Genomic DNA, 19,409 nt, shown 5'->3' on the forward strand with positions numbered 1-19,409 from the left:
TGTGGGTCTGTATGTGAGTGGATAGATAGGTCAGTATGGGTCTGTATGTGAGTGTGTAGATAGGTCAGTATGTGAGTGGATAGATAGGTCAGTATGGGTCTGTATGTGAGTGGATAGATAGGTCAGTATGGGTCTGTATGTGAGTGGATAGATAGGTCAGTATGGGTCTGTATGTGAGTGGATAGATAGGTCAGTATGGGTCAGTATGTAAGTGGATAGATAGGTCAGTATGGGTCTGTATGTGAGTGTATAGATAGGTCAGTGTGGGTCTGTATGTGAGTGGATAGATAGGTCAGTATGGGTCTGTATGTGAGTGGATAGATAGGTCAGTATGGGTCTGTATGTGAGTGGATAGATAGGTCAGTATGGGTCTGTATGTGAGTGGATAGATAGGTCAGTATGGGTCTGTATGTGAGTGGATAGATAGGTCAGTATGGGTTTATGGGTGCTGGGTTCACTTGGAAGGGCTGAACTTGATGGACTTTTTTCCTTGGTCTGTTTGGGTGCACTGTGAATCATATCCTTAATACTAAAAATGTAAAATTTTCTATTTAGGATTACTTAATGGCACATACTACTCAGAATGTATATTTTTATGAAAATGGTTTATTTGGATGAAGCAGGATTTCATTCCTTTAATTACCTAAATAAGTGCCACTCACATGACCAGTTCATGCAAATCACCATAATACCAACAGCCCACGTTTCAGACACGGAAGCGATAAACATAACCTTATCAGTGAAAGTGAGAACACTAAAAGAAAAGCACTGAATGAATAGTTGAAGGTATTGTCCTTTTCTAGTATTTCTTTTGTGGAGCATACAAAACCCCAAACACACTCTAATAACCTTCCATCGCTAGTAGCCAAGTTGTTATAAAACTAATTACACTGTGTGATATACCGTATATACTCGAGTATAAGCCGATCGGAATATAAGCCGAGGTACCTAATTTTACCTAAGAAAACTGGAAAAACTTATTGACTCGAGTATAAGCCTAGGGTGTTTTTTTTTTTTAACTGTCAGGCAAGTTTGGGAAGGATAAGTAAGCTGCCATACTAAACTATATACTTGTATATAAGTATATATTTTACACTATATACTGTATAAGTATAGTGTATATATACAAGTATATAAACTATATACTCACATATACGGTGCCATAACAAGTTCCCCGTGCTCCTCATATACAAGGCGCGCTCCTCACATTGGCGCTTCCCTTGCTTGGATTACGAGCCAGAAGTAATGGGTTGATTTGAACAGAAGGAATAGAGCAGTGGTTAAAGGGGTTGTTCACCTTTAAATTAACTTTTAGTATGATGTAGACACTGCTATTCTGAGACAATTTGCAATTGGTTGTCATTTTTTATTATTTGCAGGTTTTGAGTTATTTAGCTTTTTGTTCAGCAGCTCTTCAGTTTAGAATTTCAGCAGCAAAATGGTTGCTAGGGTCCAGTTTAACCTGGGAACCAGTCAGTGGCTTGAAAGAAAGACAGGAATATAAATAGAGGGGGCCTAAATAGAAAGATAAGTAATAAAAAGTAACAATAATAATACAATTGTAGCCTCACAGAGAATTAGTTTTTTGGCTGTTGGGATCAGTAACCCCCATTTGAAAGCTGGAAAGAGTCAGACGATTAAGGCAAATAGCTCTAAAACTATAATGAAAAAAATGAAGACCAATTGGTAACTTGCTAAGAATAGACCATTCAATAACATACTAAAAGTTAACCTGAAGGCGAACAACCCCTTTAATGTAATCGTCTCTCTTTGCCATGCAACTATAACCAACAGAGCAAAATAGTACAGATTCAACGGAATCAAAATTTACCTTCAGTAATTTCTCTTTAGATACAGCCCATGGATGAACGTGTTATTATTAAACCAAACAATCTTACAACTTACAATAATAAACTATATGAAGGTTACATTTGTACAAAGAACAATATATTTCCAGCTGAGCTCTTGTCTAATCATCACTTAAAGACAAAATATATTACAATAATACACATTACAATCACGTTAGGATGCATGCTTAACAGATTTTGCACCACCTCAAATGGAGGTATTTTATTAAAGACGTGCTGCTCTACAATGCTGAGTGGTCTCCTTCCAATTTGTTAATCTGCTAAAAGATTTTCCTGAAATGTTTCAGGCATGATCTTTCCATTATGAACGCATGCTGGCAGCATTCCTCCAATTATACACGCTCCAAACTGTACACAATTTTTGAGGTTAAAACCACACCTTTATCTTTCAGCTTCCTTCACATTTCTGAAATGTCTTTGTATGGAAAGTTCCATCTCAAGAACAGCAAAATCAATTTTCTATCATTTCTAAGTGTTTGCATGGACAAAACTCGGTGGGGTAGGCTGCAGTATCATGGAAGCAGAATTCTGTACTAAACTAGTGTAGGCCTTCAGCTCCCACAAGGCAAGTGCCCACAAGAGACCCTTACTGATGGGTGGATTCCAGGGGCCACAGAAGGTAGTGGGGGGGGGGGGGGGGCAAATAGAATCAGGTTCCGGTTGGATCTCCCAGTTCATTCTGCATCTCTTCCTCAAATACAGCACTGTCGCCTCTCTTCCTTCAACTTACCCTACTCTGATGCCATCACTTCCTTGGGTAAAGGTTCAAGTTGTAGAGCAATAGGTCTATATCAGCCATTCCTTTCTACATTTCTTCTAAGCACAGATGTGAAAATGTCCATGCCTTAAAAAAGCTAGAATCCATCCTGGATGAAAGAATTAATGGCAATAAAGTGACATTCCAGTGTACTATTCCATTACTAATTTTGAAATGCAGCTTCATAGTGGCAACAATTGCTTAAAGCAACGATTCTTTTATTGTCCTAATATTTAGGATAATCAATCCAGCCTTAGGCTGGCATATATGTACAGTATAGCAGGACACTTTCCACCAAGAGCCACAGAAAGGTGCACTGTACACTGTATATAACGTAGATATGCTCACTTCCATTGCTCATTAAATGCCACTGCCCAGGCTGCCTCAGCCCACAGCATGTGAAAATGTTTGCAACACTTCAAGAAAAAATGTTGACAATATATTTTTTATGATTGCTGAATATATTCCATCACAGATATGGAAACATGAGACTAAAACCATTCTAGACCAAATTACATTTCTGAAAAATGATTAACCTTGGTTGCATTTTTAATTGTCTAAAGAGATATTAGACCAAAAATAATGAGCAAAGGAAGGAGAATTAAATATGGGACTTAATAAATAAGAATCCAGATTTGTAAACATTTCCAATCAAAACAGATCATGCATGCTTTACATGGCCCAGAAAGGCACTAAAAATAAGGTATCAATATATCACCATAAAAGCTAATAATGCCTGAAATTAGACAACCAAATATATCCAAACTGTGCACACAGTTATTTCTGCCTAGGAACTATATTACTAATCTCAGCTTTTGATAAATACAAAAAAGATCCATCTACTAGGCACCTTCCTGGACTCCCTGGATGGGTTTATCAGTTATCAGCCCCATAGTACTAGCTGTCATAAATTTCCCATAGCTACACTTTTTCATTTTACACTACGAGATATAAATTCAAAATGGCAAAACTGTAAAAAATGTTTTTCCCCTTATAATATCAAATGGAACAAAACAAAAAAAAAAACCAAGCTATAACATTAAGGGAGCCCAAGACTGCCTACAATGTGGTTAAAGTTACATCGCTGACTTAACGGATCCCATGGCATTGGTTACCTGGAAACCCATTGTCCAGAAAGTTCCCAGTTGCAGGAAGGTCATCACCCATAGAGCCAATTTGAAGCTTAACTCGCATTTTCTATAATAATAAATCAGTACCTTGTACTTGATAGCAACTAAGCTACATGACTTCATACTGGCGGCAAACCAATCCTATTTGGGTTTATTTAATGTTTAAATAATTTTTAGCAGACTTAAGGTATGGAGGAGATCCCAATTATGCAAAAATCCCTCATCTGAAAACCCCAGGCCCAAGCATTCCGGATATTAGATCCTGTAATTACTCTACATATAAGCACAGCTTGATAGCCCTAGTCTGCGAGATTAAGGCACATATTGTGGCTACAGTCACTTTACACAAATACATAAAACTCAGAAAGGATCATTTATGCATGATTTGGTGATTAGACTGGCATGCATTCAATGATTCATATTCTTGGCAATAAAAGTAGAAGACCTGTTATCCATAATACTCTGGACCTGGAGTTTTCTGGTTATGGGAACAGAATTGTTTTGCCTCCAATAAGGATTAATTATATCTTAGTTGGGACCAAGTACAGGTACTGTTTTATTATTACAGAGAAAAGGGAATCATTTAACCATTAAATAAACCCAATAGGGCTGTTCTGCCCCCAATAAGGGATAATTATATCTTAGTTGGGATCAAGTACAGGTACTGTTTTATTATTACAGAGAAAAGGGAATCATTTAACCATTAAATAAACCCAATAGGGCTGTTCTGCCCCCAATAAGGATTCATTATATCTTAGTTGGGACCAAGTACAGGTACTGTTTTATTATAACTGAGAAAAAGGGAATCATTTTTAAAAATGTGATTTGATTATAATAAAGTCTATGGAAGATGGCCTTCCCATAATTCAGAGCTTTCTGGATAATGGGTTTCCTGATAACAGACCCCACACCTATACAAGGATATTTGGGGGCTCTTGTTGTCCATGCAAGAGGTGATAGCTGCAGGTGACAAAACACCCAGTGTGCAATTGTCCCTATTTTATTTGTATATACAGCAACATCTTCTACTGTCTTTACCTCCTCTGGCCAGCATTCCCTCCTTTCTAAATAAACAGGCATTTTTCTATTTCACTAACTTTCCTGTTTTTCAGCAGATAATATTTACATCAGCAAAACAACACATGATTTGTGCAAATGATTCACAATTTTGCAATAGGTAAAAAATGGTTTGTTTGAGAGGAGGGGAGAAGAAATCAATACACGATCCCCATAGGTTCAGATGTAAAATTCTTTAATCAAGGCTTGTAGATTTGTAATTATGGTATGTCAGCTACATTTAAACAAGAGTGTTAAAAGATTGTTAAAGTTAAACTAACACAATTGCAATGTGAATTGTCTTAGTCTCATTCTAATCTACTGGTGTCACTTTCATTTAATCAGAAGGAAACAATAGGACAGTGTCAGTGCTGTTTTGGCATGCCCCGAGCACTCTTTATTCACTTTAAATTGCAATCCATTATTAGCTCCAAATGAATAGAAAAAGACATATTTAAGGATGTTTTATGCAATTAATGAGATAGAAGCAAAGAGAACCAAAGCACGAAGATGCCTTCACGTTTGTTTTAAGAGGATCCCTTTGTTCTTTAAAATTCAATCATATAGTCAAAGTCGAGTGTTAAAATATATTATCTATTGCGAGCCACACTAGGCAGACTTTTCTTTAGAAGAAAGAACATTTATTTTTATTGGAAGACACAACTGTTCTTTACTAGCCCTGGTGCCCTGCTGTATTTCTGGTAGACACTGCAGGGAAATTTCTTAGATAAAACACACACTCCGAAAACCAATGGCCATGGTTAAAAAGAAGCTTTAGAGCTGTGACAGACGGGGAGATTAGTCGCCGCTCAAAAAATCTCCCCAAAATGCCATCCCACCGGCTAGAATGTAAATTACCGGTGGGATAGCATACACAGCGAGTTGCCCTGAGAGGAAACTTCTATGATTTCGGCGCGATTTACATTCTAGCCGGTGGGATGGCATTTCGGGGTGTCTCTTGCCACTGGGATTTTTTGCCCATTCCTCAAGGCAAAACTGCTCCAGCTCCTTCATGTTAGATGGTTTTCGCTTGTGAACAGAAATCTTCAAGTCTAACCACAGATTCTCAATTGGATGGAGGTCTGGACTTTAACTAGGCCATTCCAACACATGTAAATGCCCTTAAAGGAGAAGGAAAGGCAAAGTCACTTGGGGGTGCCAAAATGTTAGGCACCCCCAAGTGACAAATCGCTTACCTCGTACCCGGGCTGGTGCCCCTGTTCGGAGAAAACAGCAACAGCCCGGGGTACCTGTCGAGAGCGCTTCCTCCTTGCGCTGCTGCCGAATGTCCCGGACAAACGCATGCACAGTAGAGTGAAAAGCCGACCTCTCTGTTAAAGTTCCACTATTCACTCTACTGCGCATGCACGTGTGATCGATCAGGAAGGACGAAGCGCTGCAGGTACCCCGGGCTGGTGCTGTTCTCTCCTAACAGCGGCACCAGCCCAGGGTAAAAGGTAAGCAATTGAAGTCACTTGGGGGTGCCTAACATTTTGGCACCCCAAGTGACTTTGCCTTTCCTTCTCCTTTAAAGGAGAAGGAAAGGGTTAAACCCCCCCCCCCCCCCATAAATGCATAGGGCTCTGTAGCTGATCGCTACATTTTTTTACCTTTATAGCCAGTATTTTTTTTGAGCACTCTCCGATTTTTCTAAATGCTGTTTATCAACTATTGCGGCCACCATGTTGGATATTTAAATTAGTCCAACATGGCGCCGCTTAACTGAATGTGCATGCGCGAATATTCTCCCTCCCCCTTGATGCAAGAGCTCATAGTGGGATTGTCACAGGTGCGTTGGGAGGGCGAGTGCTCCAACTTAAGAGATTTAAAGCGCGCTCACAGAATATGTAAAATGCGCATGTGCTTCCTGATAAGCCAGTCTTGGTCTGGGTGAAGGAGCATGGAATTATGGGAATCTTCTTTACACAGCTCAGCATTTTTTCTTCCTGTGAGGCTTCTGATTATCTGAACAGGCGAAATATGGAGAGACTTATGGGCACTATTGAGATAACTGAAGGTATGCCTGTAGCTTGATATTAACTCTTTACTAGCCTTTCCTTGTCCTTTTAACCCCTTGAGTATTGCTTTAGCAGTATGCTTTGGCTCATTGTCCAGCTGGAAGGTGAACCTCCGTCCCAGTCTCAAATCACAGGCAGACTGACACGGGTCTTGCTCAAGAATATCCCTGTATTTAATACCATCTTTCCATTGACTCTGACCAGTTTCCCAGTCCCTGCTGAAAAATATTCCCACAGCATGATGCTGCCCCCACCATGTTTCACTGTGGTGATGGTGTTCTTGGAGTAATGGGATGTGTTGGGTTTGCACCAGACATAGCATCTTCCTTGGTCGCCTAAAAGTTCAATTTTAGTGTCATCTGACCAGAGCACCTTCCTCCATACATTTGGGGAGTCACTCAAATGCCTTCTTAATTTTAACGTTAAGTAACTGCTTTTTTCTGTCCACTCTTCCATAAAGCCCAGCTCTATAGAGTGTATTGTGGTCCTATGGACAGATACTCCAGTCTCTGCTGTGGAACTCTGCAACTCCTTCAGGGTTATCTTTGGTCTCTGTGCTGCCTCTCCGATTAATGCCCTCCTTGCCCGGTATGTGAGTTATGGTGGGCGGTCCTCTCTTGGCAGGTTTGTTGTGGTACCACGTTCTTTCCATTTGAAGATATACATACATACATCTTTATTTATAAAGCACTACTTCTGTACGCAGTGCTGTACAGTAGAATACATTAATACAAACAGGGGGTTATTACATTATTAGATAAATACAAAGTATAACAATAAATACAAGATACAGTTGCAATAAGTTAAGAGTCAAAGACACAAGAGGATGGAGGTCCCTGCCCCGTAGAGCTTACAATCTATATGGGAGGGTAACTTACAGACACAAATAGGCAAATATAAGGGCTGTAGGTCACAGTGGGTGACACTACAATATAAAGTGCCAGTTCCCAGATCAGGTGCTGGTTGAATGCTCCAAAAGGTAGTCTTTAAGTTTAGTTTTAAAAAGACTGAGGGAGGATTCTCTCCGGAGGAAATCAGGGAGGGCATTCCAAATGTAAGGGGCAGCAAGGCAGAAAGGTTTAAGGCGGGAAACAGCAGTAGTAGTGGGGGGCACAACCAAGCGGTTGCTCTGCGAGGAACGAAGGAGTCGCCCAGGAACGTGCGGAGACACAAGGAAAGAGATGTAGATGATGGATTTGATGGTGCTCGGGGGATCCTCGAAGATTTGGATATATTTTTATAACCCAACCCTGACCTGTACTTCTCAACAAGTCAACTATCTATACTGATAGATCATGTGACACTTAGATTGCACACAGGTAGACTTCATTTCACTAATTATGTAACTTTTGAAGGTAATTGGTTGCACCAGGACTTTTTAGGGGATTCATGGCAAAGGGGGTAAATACATATGCACATGCCAATTTTCATTTTTATTTATTTTTTTTTTTTTAATTTTATATAAATTTTTCTCATTTCAACAACTTAGACTATTTTGTGCAGATCCATCACATAAAATAAGATTAAGAAACATTTTAATTGCAAGTTGGAATGTAACAAAATAGGTAAAAAGCCAATACTTTTGTGCTGTATATATATATTTTTTCAGATTCACTGTTCCAAACTGAAGTGTTTGCCATCTTCGCACTCCAGCAAATAAAATGCCACTAGCTTGCTTCTGCATTTTCACAAAGTCATGCAATTCTACTGGCAAGGAGGAGGCAATTTGTTTGTGTTTCGTTGCCCACCCGAAAGGCAATTTCACCCTCTGTGCCATTAACCTTTCTATAAACACACTAACAGTTGATGCATAGGCAAACTTCCAATCAACAATCACTGCTAATTTAAATGTAAATATGCTAAACTCATATGACCACCCACTGGATCAAAGTACAGTGTATCATCTGATATGTGAGCTTCGCCCCCTACTGAATTGTGATATGTTCATTTAAAGGACATGCAAAATAAAGAAAATTATTTGACTGTAAATACTGTATCAGTAATTACTATCGAATTACTAGTTGCACCATGAGGGCCATTGGAAGATGCATTAGCAGACGGGGAAGAGAAAAGCCCCCTTGTATGATATCTGCTAGTTCAGCCTGTTGGGCAATTGATTAGATACCCTGTGGGATTGGCCCATATATGGCCACTTCCATATGCTTTAAGAGTCCAAAGTTATACAGTAATCATTTAAGGCATTATACCAAACGCTCTACATCCAAATTCACCCCAATTACTCCTTCATTCCTGCCTAATTTTCTAGCCTATCAAAAAACAATTATATCCGTCTGTGCATCATTACACTACTCTAAATACTACTTACAGTGTTGCCCTCCAATACATTATCCAGAACAGAAACTTGCAACAAAACCTTTAAATGGTTTTTTTTATGCTTTTTATAGAGATGGTTCCCAGGATCAGACTGAACTATCAGAGAATCTCCTGGTGGCTCCAATCCTAAGATAATTCCCATCAGCCCTTGTTATTTCCACTGTAGGCCTTTATGAAGACCGATATCATTTGGCACTATTTAATTTAAGTGGGTCTTGGGCAGGGTTACCAGGCTGGCAGGGTCTCCACCAAACTGAACAACTTCTTTACAGCAGAGGCATGTTTTCAAAGTACAAACCCACCTGGGCATGAATTACTCTAGTTTTTGAAACTTCTGCAGGTTAATACTTTGGAAACCCACCAAACTTATTTTTTATTAATATAAAAACTCCAAATGTACTATCGTTAAATGCCTGGCCTACCTCTCATTTTTCTCAGTGAATCCTCACTTTGGCAGTACCCAGTCCATTCTGGATAATGATGCTATTAAAGCGTTGCCTATAACGTTTTTGGAAAACTACCTTACCCAGCATGCAATGGGACTAGTTGGTGCAGCATGAAGCACCCTTTTCTTCTCCTCCTCTTCCTCCCAGCAGCACTGCCCCCTCAGTCCCAACTTGTCAGCATTTATCATCTTACTGACAAGTCTTCTAAATCAATTTCTGCAGTAGAATACCCTCCCAACAGTGCCATTTTACATGGGAGAATCCTGAGTTTTGTCACCTAGCACGCAGCCCTGTAATGTCCAATTTTCCATCCGGCTCCATGAAAGTATATATATAAAGCACTGTTGCCTGGAGACCAAGGAGCTTGGTTGGTTTAGGGTGTGAAGTTTGGGCTGTCACTAAATCTGTAATAAAATAAATGGTGGGCTCACAACTGTGTCTGTGATCAAATGCAGGGGTGCCACAGCGTGTCCTGAAATGCTTGGGGGCCCAAGTGTGCCATGTAATGTTTGGGGCCACTCTATATCCTGAAATGCTTGGGGGCCCAAGTGTGCCATGTAATGTTTGGGGCCACTCTATGTTGTGAAATGCTTGGGGGCCCAAGTGTGCCATGTAATGTTTGGGGCCACTCTATGTTGTGAAATGCTTGGGGGCCCAAGTGTGCCATGTAATGTTTGGGGCCACTCTATATCCTGAAATGCTTGGGGGCCCAAGTGTGCCATGTAATGTTTGGGGCCACTCTATATCCTGAAATGCTTGGGGGCCCAAGTGTGCCATGTAATGTTTGGGGCCACTCTATATCCTGAAATGCTTGGGGGCCCAAGTGTGCCATGTAATGTTTGGGGCCACTCTATATCCTGAAATGCTTGGGGGCCCAAGTGTGCCATGTAATGTTTGGGGCCACAATATGTCTGACATTCCAGCCATGTAAAAAGGAATATGTGTAGAATTTTGTGGGAACACAGATTTGGCATGTCCATAAAATGCCACCACACTACACAAGTCAATGTGATGGTTTCTCTCTTTGCCCAATGTTGGGGGCTATGCAGTAATATTACTGTCAGGAGTGGAGAATCCTCTGATTCCATTCCCTGGAAACCTGCATTTACTCTTAAACCTTTGTTTTGTGGCTCAACGTTTCGTACTACACAGGCCAGGGCATGTTTCATAACGCAGTTGGCTGGCAGCTAGGGCTGGCAGCACATGTTTTAGTAAAACTACAATAATGTACGGGCACTGGGCCCATCAGTTTCCATTCAGCTTCCCCTCACCCAACAACCCAACCCTACAGCAAAGCAGGGAGCTGTACAGAACAGCCTGAAACCAGCAGCCTACAGTGCAGTAACCGGGCCTCCCCGAAGCCCCACCCAGCTGCACTCAGACATTATACAATATATACGGTAATAGGCACAGACTCTAAACAAGCGGCCTCTTCCCGCTTCTCAGTTCTCAGTCCCCCCCCTCTTACCGTTTCACCACACCGGTTTTGATCTTAATCTGCCTCAAGCGTGGGTCCGCCATGTTACCGGGGGAGAGTGACAGAACGTCGAATGACGTCACTAAATGGGGACAATGAGGCGCCGGGAGAGAGAGGGAAGCGCGGAGACGCAGCTCGCTGTTGCCTTGGTGACAAGTCACGTGACTCCCAGGCCCCGGGGATGGAATAAAGGCTGCATTCATTTTCAGTTTTCCGGCTACATTGCGCATGCGTTCTTACTTTCTCTTTGTAAATCGGGCCGGTTCCAGATAAACAGAAGTCTATTTTTTTATTTTTTTCGGGTTATTTTTTTGCATATTAAAACTTAGCAAACTGGACTCATTTAGTGTTTTAAGTTGTAATACTGACATTTGGCTAGTAGCTAAGTAATATCTATATCTTCCACTCAAGGTGACTTGTGTATAACACTGTATGTATAAAGGTATAGCTCATGAGATTAGTTAGGAGGGAGGAAAGCTGAACCATGGTGTTGTGGTCCTGGTGTGAGAGGAGCAGGCATGGTTTTTCATGGAAGTATGTGGCTGTGTGTGAACAGCAGTGTGGGACTGGCCCATCAGGGTACCAGGAAAACTCCCAGTGGGCCTAAGTGTCAGTGGGCCCTCCTGCTCACCCAGCCATTTGCTTTGTATGCCTATACCATGGTCAATCCTCATTTCTATAGAACATAGAAAATAAATGAAAGGAAGGATAGGTAATAATATGTAGGAGAAAAAAGATGAGTTGAGAGTGAAGGAAAAAATTTTGAATAGTGAGCCCACAGTCTAAGGTTTTCTGGTGGTTCCCTGCCACCCCAGCCCGACACTGGTGAACAGTACAGACAGTGGTGTCCACTTACTCCCTAAACTGTATATTTAGGCTAGGGTTACAAGAAGCACAACTTTTCTAGCTTTAGAACAATTAAATAACGTTATTAAACTGGCGTAGGGACATGAAGAGATTCCTTATAGCATATTAGCAGAATTATTACAGTACAATGCTATCCAAGAAGAACATACAGAACCTGCAATGTCCAGCAGCACAAACACAGAGGCCGGGGTATATCACATTTACACATAAGGAGACAACAGTTTCATTTCTCCTTTACCATCCTTATCTGCTCATTGTTTTTCTCTACTTGCTCCACTTTTGTCTTCTCCCTCATTTACTAAAAAAATCTGATACAAAAAACTACTGTGACATTTCTCTGCAAAAACTCAAATTCTTAGAATTGTTGATGTGAAAACTCGACTTTTACGAGTTATCATACAAAAAAACCATTAAAAATCTGAAACCTCTAAAGTTTGGGGACACAATAAATATCTTGAAGGAACCTCTGCCATTGACTTCCACATGAACAAGTTTAACCTGGCGAATTGTCGGATTTTTAGCCGTTTAGATGCATAGTAAATTGTGTTTTTTCCCTATGACTTTTAGCTCTAAAAATCCGAATAGAGAAAAAATAAAAAATCCAAAGGTTTGTTAATGGGCCCCTAATGTCTAGTTGCAGGGGACCATTTATCAAAATTTGAGTTTGCTTTATTTTCACAAATCGAGGAAAAATGTGGCAAGAAAATGCGAACATGCTCAAGAATATTCTTAATGACTACGAATAGTCCATATTTATTAAAGAGAAAAATTGGCTAAAAGCCAGATAAAACTTGTGAGTTAAAGTTGGCGAGGTTTAATAGAAGTCAATGGGAATTGTCTCAAAGAACTTTATTTTCCAAGTTATTAAAATCTTTTAGATTTTTAGCCTCATTGAAAAGGAATGAACAATGTGATTAGCGACAGCGTGCAACCTTTTTTTAAAAAACAAAACTCACACAGGAATATTCTGCAGCGTTTTTTCTTAAATTAGCATTCGAGAAGCATTCACACAAGTTTTGTCACAGTTATTTTTTTTATGTCCGTGTTTTTTTTTTTTTTTCCACAAACTCAAATTTTGATAAATCTGCCCACAGTGTTGCAGTGATAACCATAACCAGTTTATCCCCCAAGTTCTCTAGCAGGGGATTTCATTGGAAATCTTGGAAATTACCAGTTAATGGGGAGCATCATGTCTTTTGCTCTGTATAGTCAAAAGCTTAAATTAGGTTTCCCTTATCGAAAGAGTTACTGGTAAGAGTGTTATCATTTTAATTATAATTTCTTATATTTTTTTCTTATTTCAAAATTTGGTTCAGAATAATTTTTAATAAAAACTGTATTAAACAGTTAACACTGTACACCCCAAGCAATCTTGAAACGCACAGCTACATGTGTTGAGATTTCCAGAGCATGAACCCCAATATGTAATAAAAGGCACTAACTTTGCCCAGTAACCCATAGCAATCAATCAGATATTTGGTTTTAAACAGGTGACCACTACATTTTACTTGCTATGGGTTGCTATGGGTTACTGCTCCTGGACAAACTTAGTGCCTTTTATTACGTAACCCCTCATTTCTTACCCATACTGCAGCATGTTTTTTTTTTCTACAGAATTACAGTGTAATAGTATGCACTCACTAAGTAACTCACACTTCAACTTTAGTGTAATGTGCCAATATAACCAAAATTTAGTGGCCCCTAATAAAAGAAAAATTGGTACAAAGAGGGACACAAGTTGACATGACTTCCGGCGCTTCACTTCGCTTAGCACAAGTCATTTGTGTTCCGTGAAACAACCTACTAAGGAAACCATGGAATTTCCTCCAGGTTCTGGCTCACAGTAATTCAGAGGTTATTTAGTATCCATAGGGGTTGCTTCTATTTGCAACTATTCTAAGATTTTTGATGTAGAAAGTTAGAAAGGTTCAACAATTTCAAAGTTCTTTAGAAATGTAGTTTCAGGTAAAGAGCGGGCACCACTGAAGGTGGTTTTCAGGGGACGGTTTCACAGCCCCGCAAAACCTTTCCTGCATCCCCATCCGTGTGTGATGACTTATGGAAAGGGGTAGGCCATATTCCGGGGGGTTGGGGCTGCCCTGGTTCTGATGTTCTGATGTGCATGGTAAACAGTATTTTTTGAGAACTTTCTTTTCTCTGGGTCTGACTCTTAAAACAATGTAACAGGGACCAAGAATAATCAAAGTCTTTTACTAATAGTTTCAGAAGTCAGAGCCAGGAGTGCGGAAAAAGTAAACAGGAACAGCTTTCAATAGAAATACAATTTAACACCTATATTGGTAAATTACCACTTTTTTAGTTTCCCCTAAGTACAAAGAACTGTAACATTGATCGTAATCAAAATTGCCTTTATTCTTGGAATTCAACACTGAAGACAAACATTAGGGGAGAATTGAGTGCTTTTTTGCCTCCTTAAATATCCTTAGAACTATAGCAGTCTGACTGCTATACAGTATATATGTATGTGGGAAGATTTAGCCTCCCTTTTCTAAAACCTTCAGTTTTGGCCTTTAGAAGGACAACACTCTCTTCTCTGTAGAGGAGACATGACAAACTTTCTTGAATGATCTAAATTTTTCTTCTATGTTAAAATTAGATGAAAAATGTCACTACCGATGTACAGTGGGCAAACTAGCCTGCACATTCCTTGCCTTTAGCATATTATACTAATACAGCAGACACTGAACTGTCTGTGAATCCATTATATATGCTCCTCATAGTGTGCAGCAAACAGAGCACATAATGTTCACTATACATACTAGACAGGCAGGCCCGGATTTGTGGAAAGGCCACAAAGGCCCGGGCCTAGGGCACCAAAATGTTAATCTTTTTTAGTGTGCAGTGGGGTCCCCATTGCTCCGTATACAAGTGTAAAGCCCCGCGCATATGCAAACTCTCAATCGTGCATGGGGGGGTGCACGTGTTTGCACATGCGCGGGCGGGGGGGCCCCGGGGTGCCCGGATTACAAATCCGGCCCTGTATACAGGTACGCAACTATGTTACACCAGAGCAACACAGAAAATCAGCACCTCCGTAACCTCTTAACATATCGCCTATGTACTTTATGCTGAGTTGTGTTTTTAAACACAGAGTTGCTGTGTTCCAAGTCTGTTGTTAGTCTGTCCCTGCTTTTACCTTGCATGCTCCTAGTTTGTACTTGTCTGCACCTATTTATCTTGGCTTCCCGGAGCCCTAAAACTTAACACAGATTCTACTGAATACCAAATGGAATCCAAATTGTAACTTGCAAATAATGCATATTTAAGAACAATTAAAATTTTGTATCGTTTGCGTACAAAAAAAGGTTTCATTCAGCTGTCCAGTTGCATGACTTCACTGAATGATTCAGATTTAGTTTGACTGAACACTTATTATTCATCCAAATCTGCAAAAGGTGCTAGGAACGAGCAGAATCCCGAACAAAATACTAGATTCTGCGTATCCCTAATACTGTCTCTTTGACTGGTTATAAGTCAGTATTTTGTATATTAAATATGAGTGTTCAGGGCAAACCCCCTTTTTGCAACACAAATCATGTCACCATTACACAATTTTTGTGACAATTGTCACAAAGACCAGGACATGACTCCTGTTACATTGTTTTTAGAGTCAGACCCAGAGAACAGAAATTGATACAAATACTGTTTACCTGCAGCTGCATTTCTAAATAACTTTAAAACCATTTAAACTCTTAAATGAATATATACAGTAAAGCTCAGAATTCCCCTCCCCAGATCTTATGTTTCCCCAGAATCAGCATCAGTTTTTCATGGCCCACAGAGGCAAAATGAGTTTTTTTTGTTCCCAGGTTTTACATTTAGATTTGAACAAGATGCTAGTTGAGTTATGGTAATAATTCCACAAATGTTTTCCTTTTGAAAATCTCTTTAGAACATAGGGCTACATGAGGACATGTGACTGTGGCCAGAAAGTAGTGACATAATGTGAAACTGTGAGGAAGTCAGTATGCTCAGCATACTTATTATACTTTAGTTATTTTTTGCATTTTAGAAATAAATGGACATGATCATTTCATTTCACACTTGTAAGATTCCTTCTTTTATATTTTTATAAAAATGTCATAACAACAGCATGGTTTCTCATTATATATTCTGTAATCTCAGTACCTAATGGGAACACTGCTGTAAATTAGGCTCCTGAACTTAATGGGAATTACCCACTTAGGGCAACTTTGAAATGTAATGTTTAGACGAGAGGCATGGGTACCATCCATGTGTCTTACGCATGATTTCTTGGTCATAATTTGCATTTCTTAAAGGTAATATTAAGTTATTAAACTGCTATTTAAATATCTCCGTTTTACAATAGCCCTTCATAGTAATAGAAAAGCTCAAGAGCCAAGTTTTTAATGACAGTAAGTGGAAGGCAAATGTCATGGGCATAGTGAACAAAATTAGAATGAGGATTGTTTAATAAGCTTAAGCTGCGTCCTTAGAAGCGAATATCACCTACAAAAGTGCAAAAGTCAATTAAAGCAGCTGCTCATTTATACTAATTTTTTCACTGTTTCTGTAACAGATACATGGAGTTTAAATCAGTAATAAGGTCAATCCAACCAAAATTTAAGCTACAGCTGAAGAATGAGTTTTTCTTTTCTTATTCACTGGTTTTTCTCAGCTCATGGAATTCAGCTGTTACAGGGGTAACTTTCCGGAACAACTAATTAGAATACATTGTCAATTCATCAATATATGCTAAAATGTAACTATATATTCATTTATATTATTTTAAATAATATATATATGTAAGGGGTGGGGGGGGCGGTCGGAATTAAGTTCCTTTCAAAATCCTAATTACCATATGCCAATTAGGATTCAGTTCGGTATTCGCCCCAATCTCTTAACATGGATTCGGGGGTTCGGCAGAACCCAAAAAATTGGCCAATACAGCATCAGGCATTTGAATAGTTAATCTCATAACAGTTATTTAGTGGGACTCCAAGGGACTATTTTCTATCCTGAGCCAAACTACACTGAACTCCATATATTGGCTGGTGCAATGCTAACCCCACTACCTGAGATTGAGGTGGGCCTTAGTATCAGAGAGTTTGGACTCCATCTCAGAAGCACTTTTGGTGGAGTACACTATATTACATTCAGCCGTGTAATAGCTGCACTCTGGCTTTCCCCCCTTCATGGTAAGCAGCATGCGTTTCTCCTCCTCCCCCCTCAGATACTGGCTGCCCATCTGTCCATATACCATTCATTTGTGGTGGGTCGTGAAACTTTAGGGTAGAGGATTGTCTACCATACAGCTGTAATCCTTTGGATGTATATGTTTTTAACCTATTATATTCCCCATTTTTTAGCATTCATGGGGTTAATGATAGATTAGTGGGTGTGTTTTCTTTTGGGGTTAATTGGTTAAATACTGGTGGTGGTCTAAGTTGTAATTCAGCTTCTGAGGAAGTGGCATGCTGTATGGGTGAGAACGCTCTTCTATGCTTTTTATGTTTTTAATGAAATGGAAATAAATACATGTTTTTACTAAATTGTTGCCCGGCGCTCCGCTTCTATTTCTACATTCTACCATACAGCAGAGCCTGTGGTATGGGCCCTTTCTGTGTCATTTTTGCATATTTCAACTGGCTATGGGGCAGATTTATCAAAGAACACATAGACAATCATGCAAGTTACCTGTCTATCAGATCTTACTAGTTAAATCAAATTCATTCTAAATCTATTTTTTTAAAGGGGAACTCCACACAAACACAACTTAAGCTTTTTGAAAAATAAAAAAAGTAAAAATAATTTCAAGCAACTTTGCAATATACAACCTTTTCATGATTTTTAATGTAATAAAATGATTCCCTAAGCCTGACCTCCCTTCCTCTGCTGATCTGGTTGACTACTTTGAGACTCAAAAAAATTTAACAGTAGTTGACTGTCCTTTGCCTGCATTCAGCCTGTATCCTCCAAATCCCACAATTCCCTGCACACATGATGTCAATAAGAAAAGGAACATCCCAGTGCAATGCATTGTGGGTTATGTAGTTCCTGCATGCTGTCTGTAAGCTGTGGAGAAATTGTTACAATTTGTAACATCAGTGTTTTAGTCCCTCCTCCCCTGCCTGGTTTTTAAATGATCCAGAAAGAGAAGAACTGTTTTGCACTGGATTTCAGCATATAAATGGTATGTATTCTTCATTATTCATGATGGAACAGATAACAGTGATAGGTATATTAGGGCTTTCTGAGTTGTGTGGGCTCTTTAAAAGAACAGTAACACCAAAAAATGAAAGTGTATAAAAGTAACTAAAATATAATGTGCTGCTGCCCTGCACTGGTAAAAGTTGTGTGTTTACTTCAGAAAGTCTACTATAATTTATATAAATAAGCTGCTGTGTAGCCATGGGGGCAGCCATTCAAAGGAGAAAAGGCACAGGTACATAGCAGATAACAGATTAAACACTATTGTATTCTACAGAACTTATCTGTTATCTGCTTTGTAACCTGTGCCTTTTCTCCTTTTTTCCAGCTTGAATGGCTGCCCCCATGGCTACACAGCAGCTTATTATATACATTATAGTAGTGTTACTGTAGCAAACACACCAGTTTTACCAGTGCAGGGCAACAGTGCATTATATTTTTATTACTTTAAAGCTCTTTCATTTTTTAGTGTTACTGTTCCTTTAACAAATTTTGGTTTGGCAGTTAGAGTTCCCATTTAACATTGTCCTTGCGTTTTAGGTAATCTATGCTTCACACCCATTCATAAAAAGCCATAATATATTGATCTGATTGTTATAGACTGATCAGGCAATTTGACAGATCTGGCAATTCTTTATCAAAAAGACAACTAAGTAGCTAAAATAGACAAGAATGAATTAGACTTTGGTGCTGACCTAAGGATATAATATATTTATACAAAACTCTCATATTCTTGGTAAGGTCTTAGTTTAACTACATGAAATATTTGTGTGCATCAGTTATTATTGGCACTAGAATGTAAACAAATGAATACATATCTAAAAATATTAAGAAAATGGTTTTAACACATTAGAATTTTGATTTGTACAGAAATGTGTTGCCTGGTGATGTTCAAGCTGCTTTGAAAGATCTCTTAATGGAAAGATTCAATTCATAGACTGTGACTATGACAAGAGGACAATCCTTGCGTTTACAGAAAAGGAAGATTGAGTTATGGGGGTGTAATGTTATGAAGAAATCATTAGATGAGAGGGTTATGGCAAGTCATTTATGAAAATATTATGACTTATTGTGGAATAGGGGTACAAAGGTTGATATGAATAAATCTGGGACCCAAATAAAATCTTGTAAATAATTGTGTTGGTCAAAAGTCTGGCATGGTAAAAACACCAGAGTGTGTCAAACAGGTGACTCCATCCCAGGGGCGCAACTTGCAACTTTGTATTTTTATTAAAAACATTTTACACCAACCATTTATGGAGCC

The 19,409-nt window shown here is 39.3% G+C and overlaps 1 protein-coding gene across 1 annotated transcript in view; it reads right to left on the minus strand.

Annotated features, from left to right (window-relative positions):
* Window positions 1-11,149, minus strand: part of tbca (tubulin folding cofactor A) — a 23,535-nt gene extending 12,386 nt beyond the window's left edge. Inside the window, 1 exon segment of the mRNA NM_001170495.1 lies at window positions 11,078-11,149. Coding sequence (NP_001163966.1) covers window positions 11,078-11,130 — 53 coding nt within the window. The 5' untranslated portion in view covers window positions 11,131-11,149.
* Between the last annotated feature and the right edge of the window lie 8,260 nt (window positions 11,150-19,409).

This window comes from Xenopus tropicalis, chromosome 1 (assembly GCF_000004195.4).
Source record: "Xenopus tropicalis strain Nigerian chromosome 1, UCB_Xtro_10.0, whole genome shotgun sequence".
NCBI classification, from domain to species: Eukaryota; Metazoa; Chordata; class Amphibia; order Anura; family Pipidae; genus Xenopus; species Xenopus tropicalis.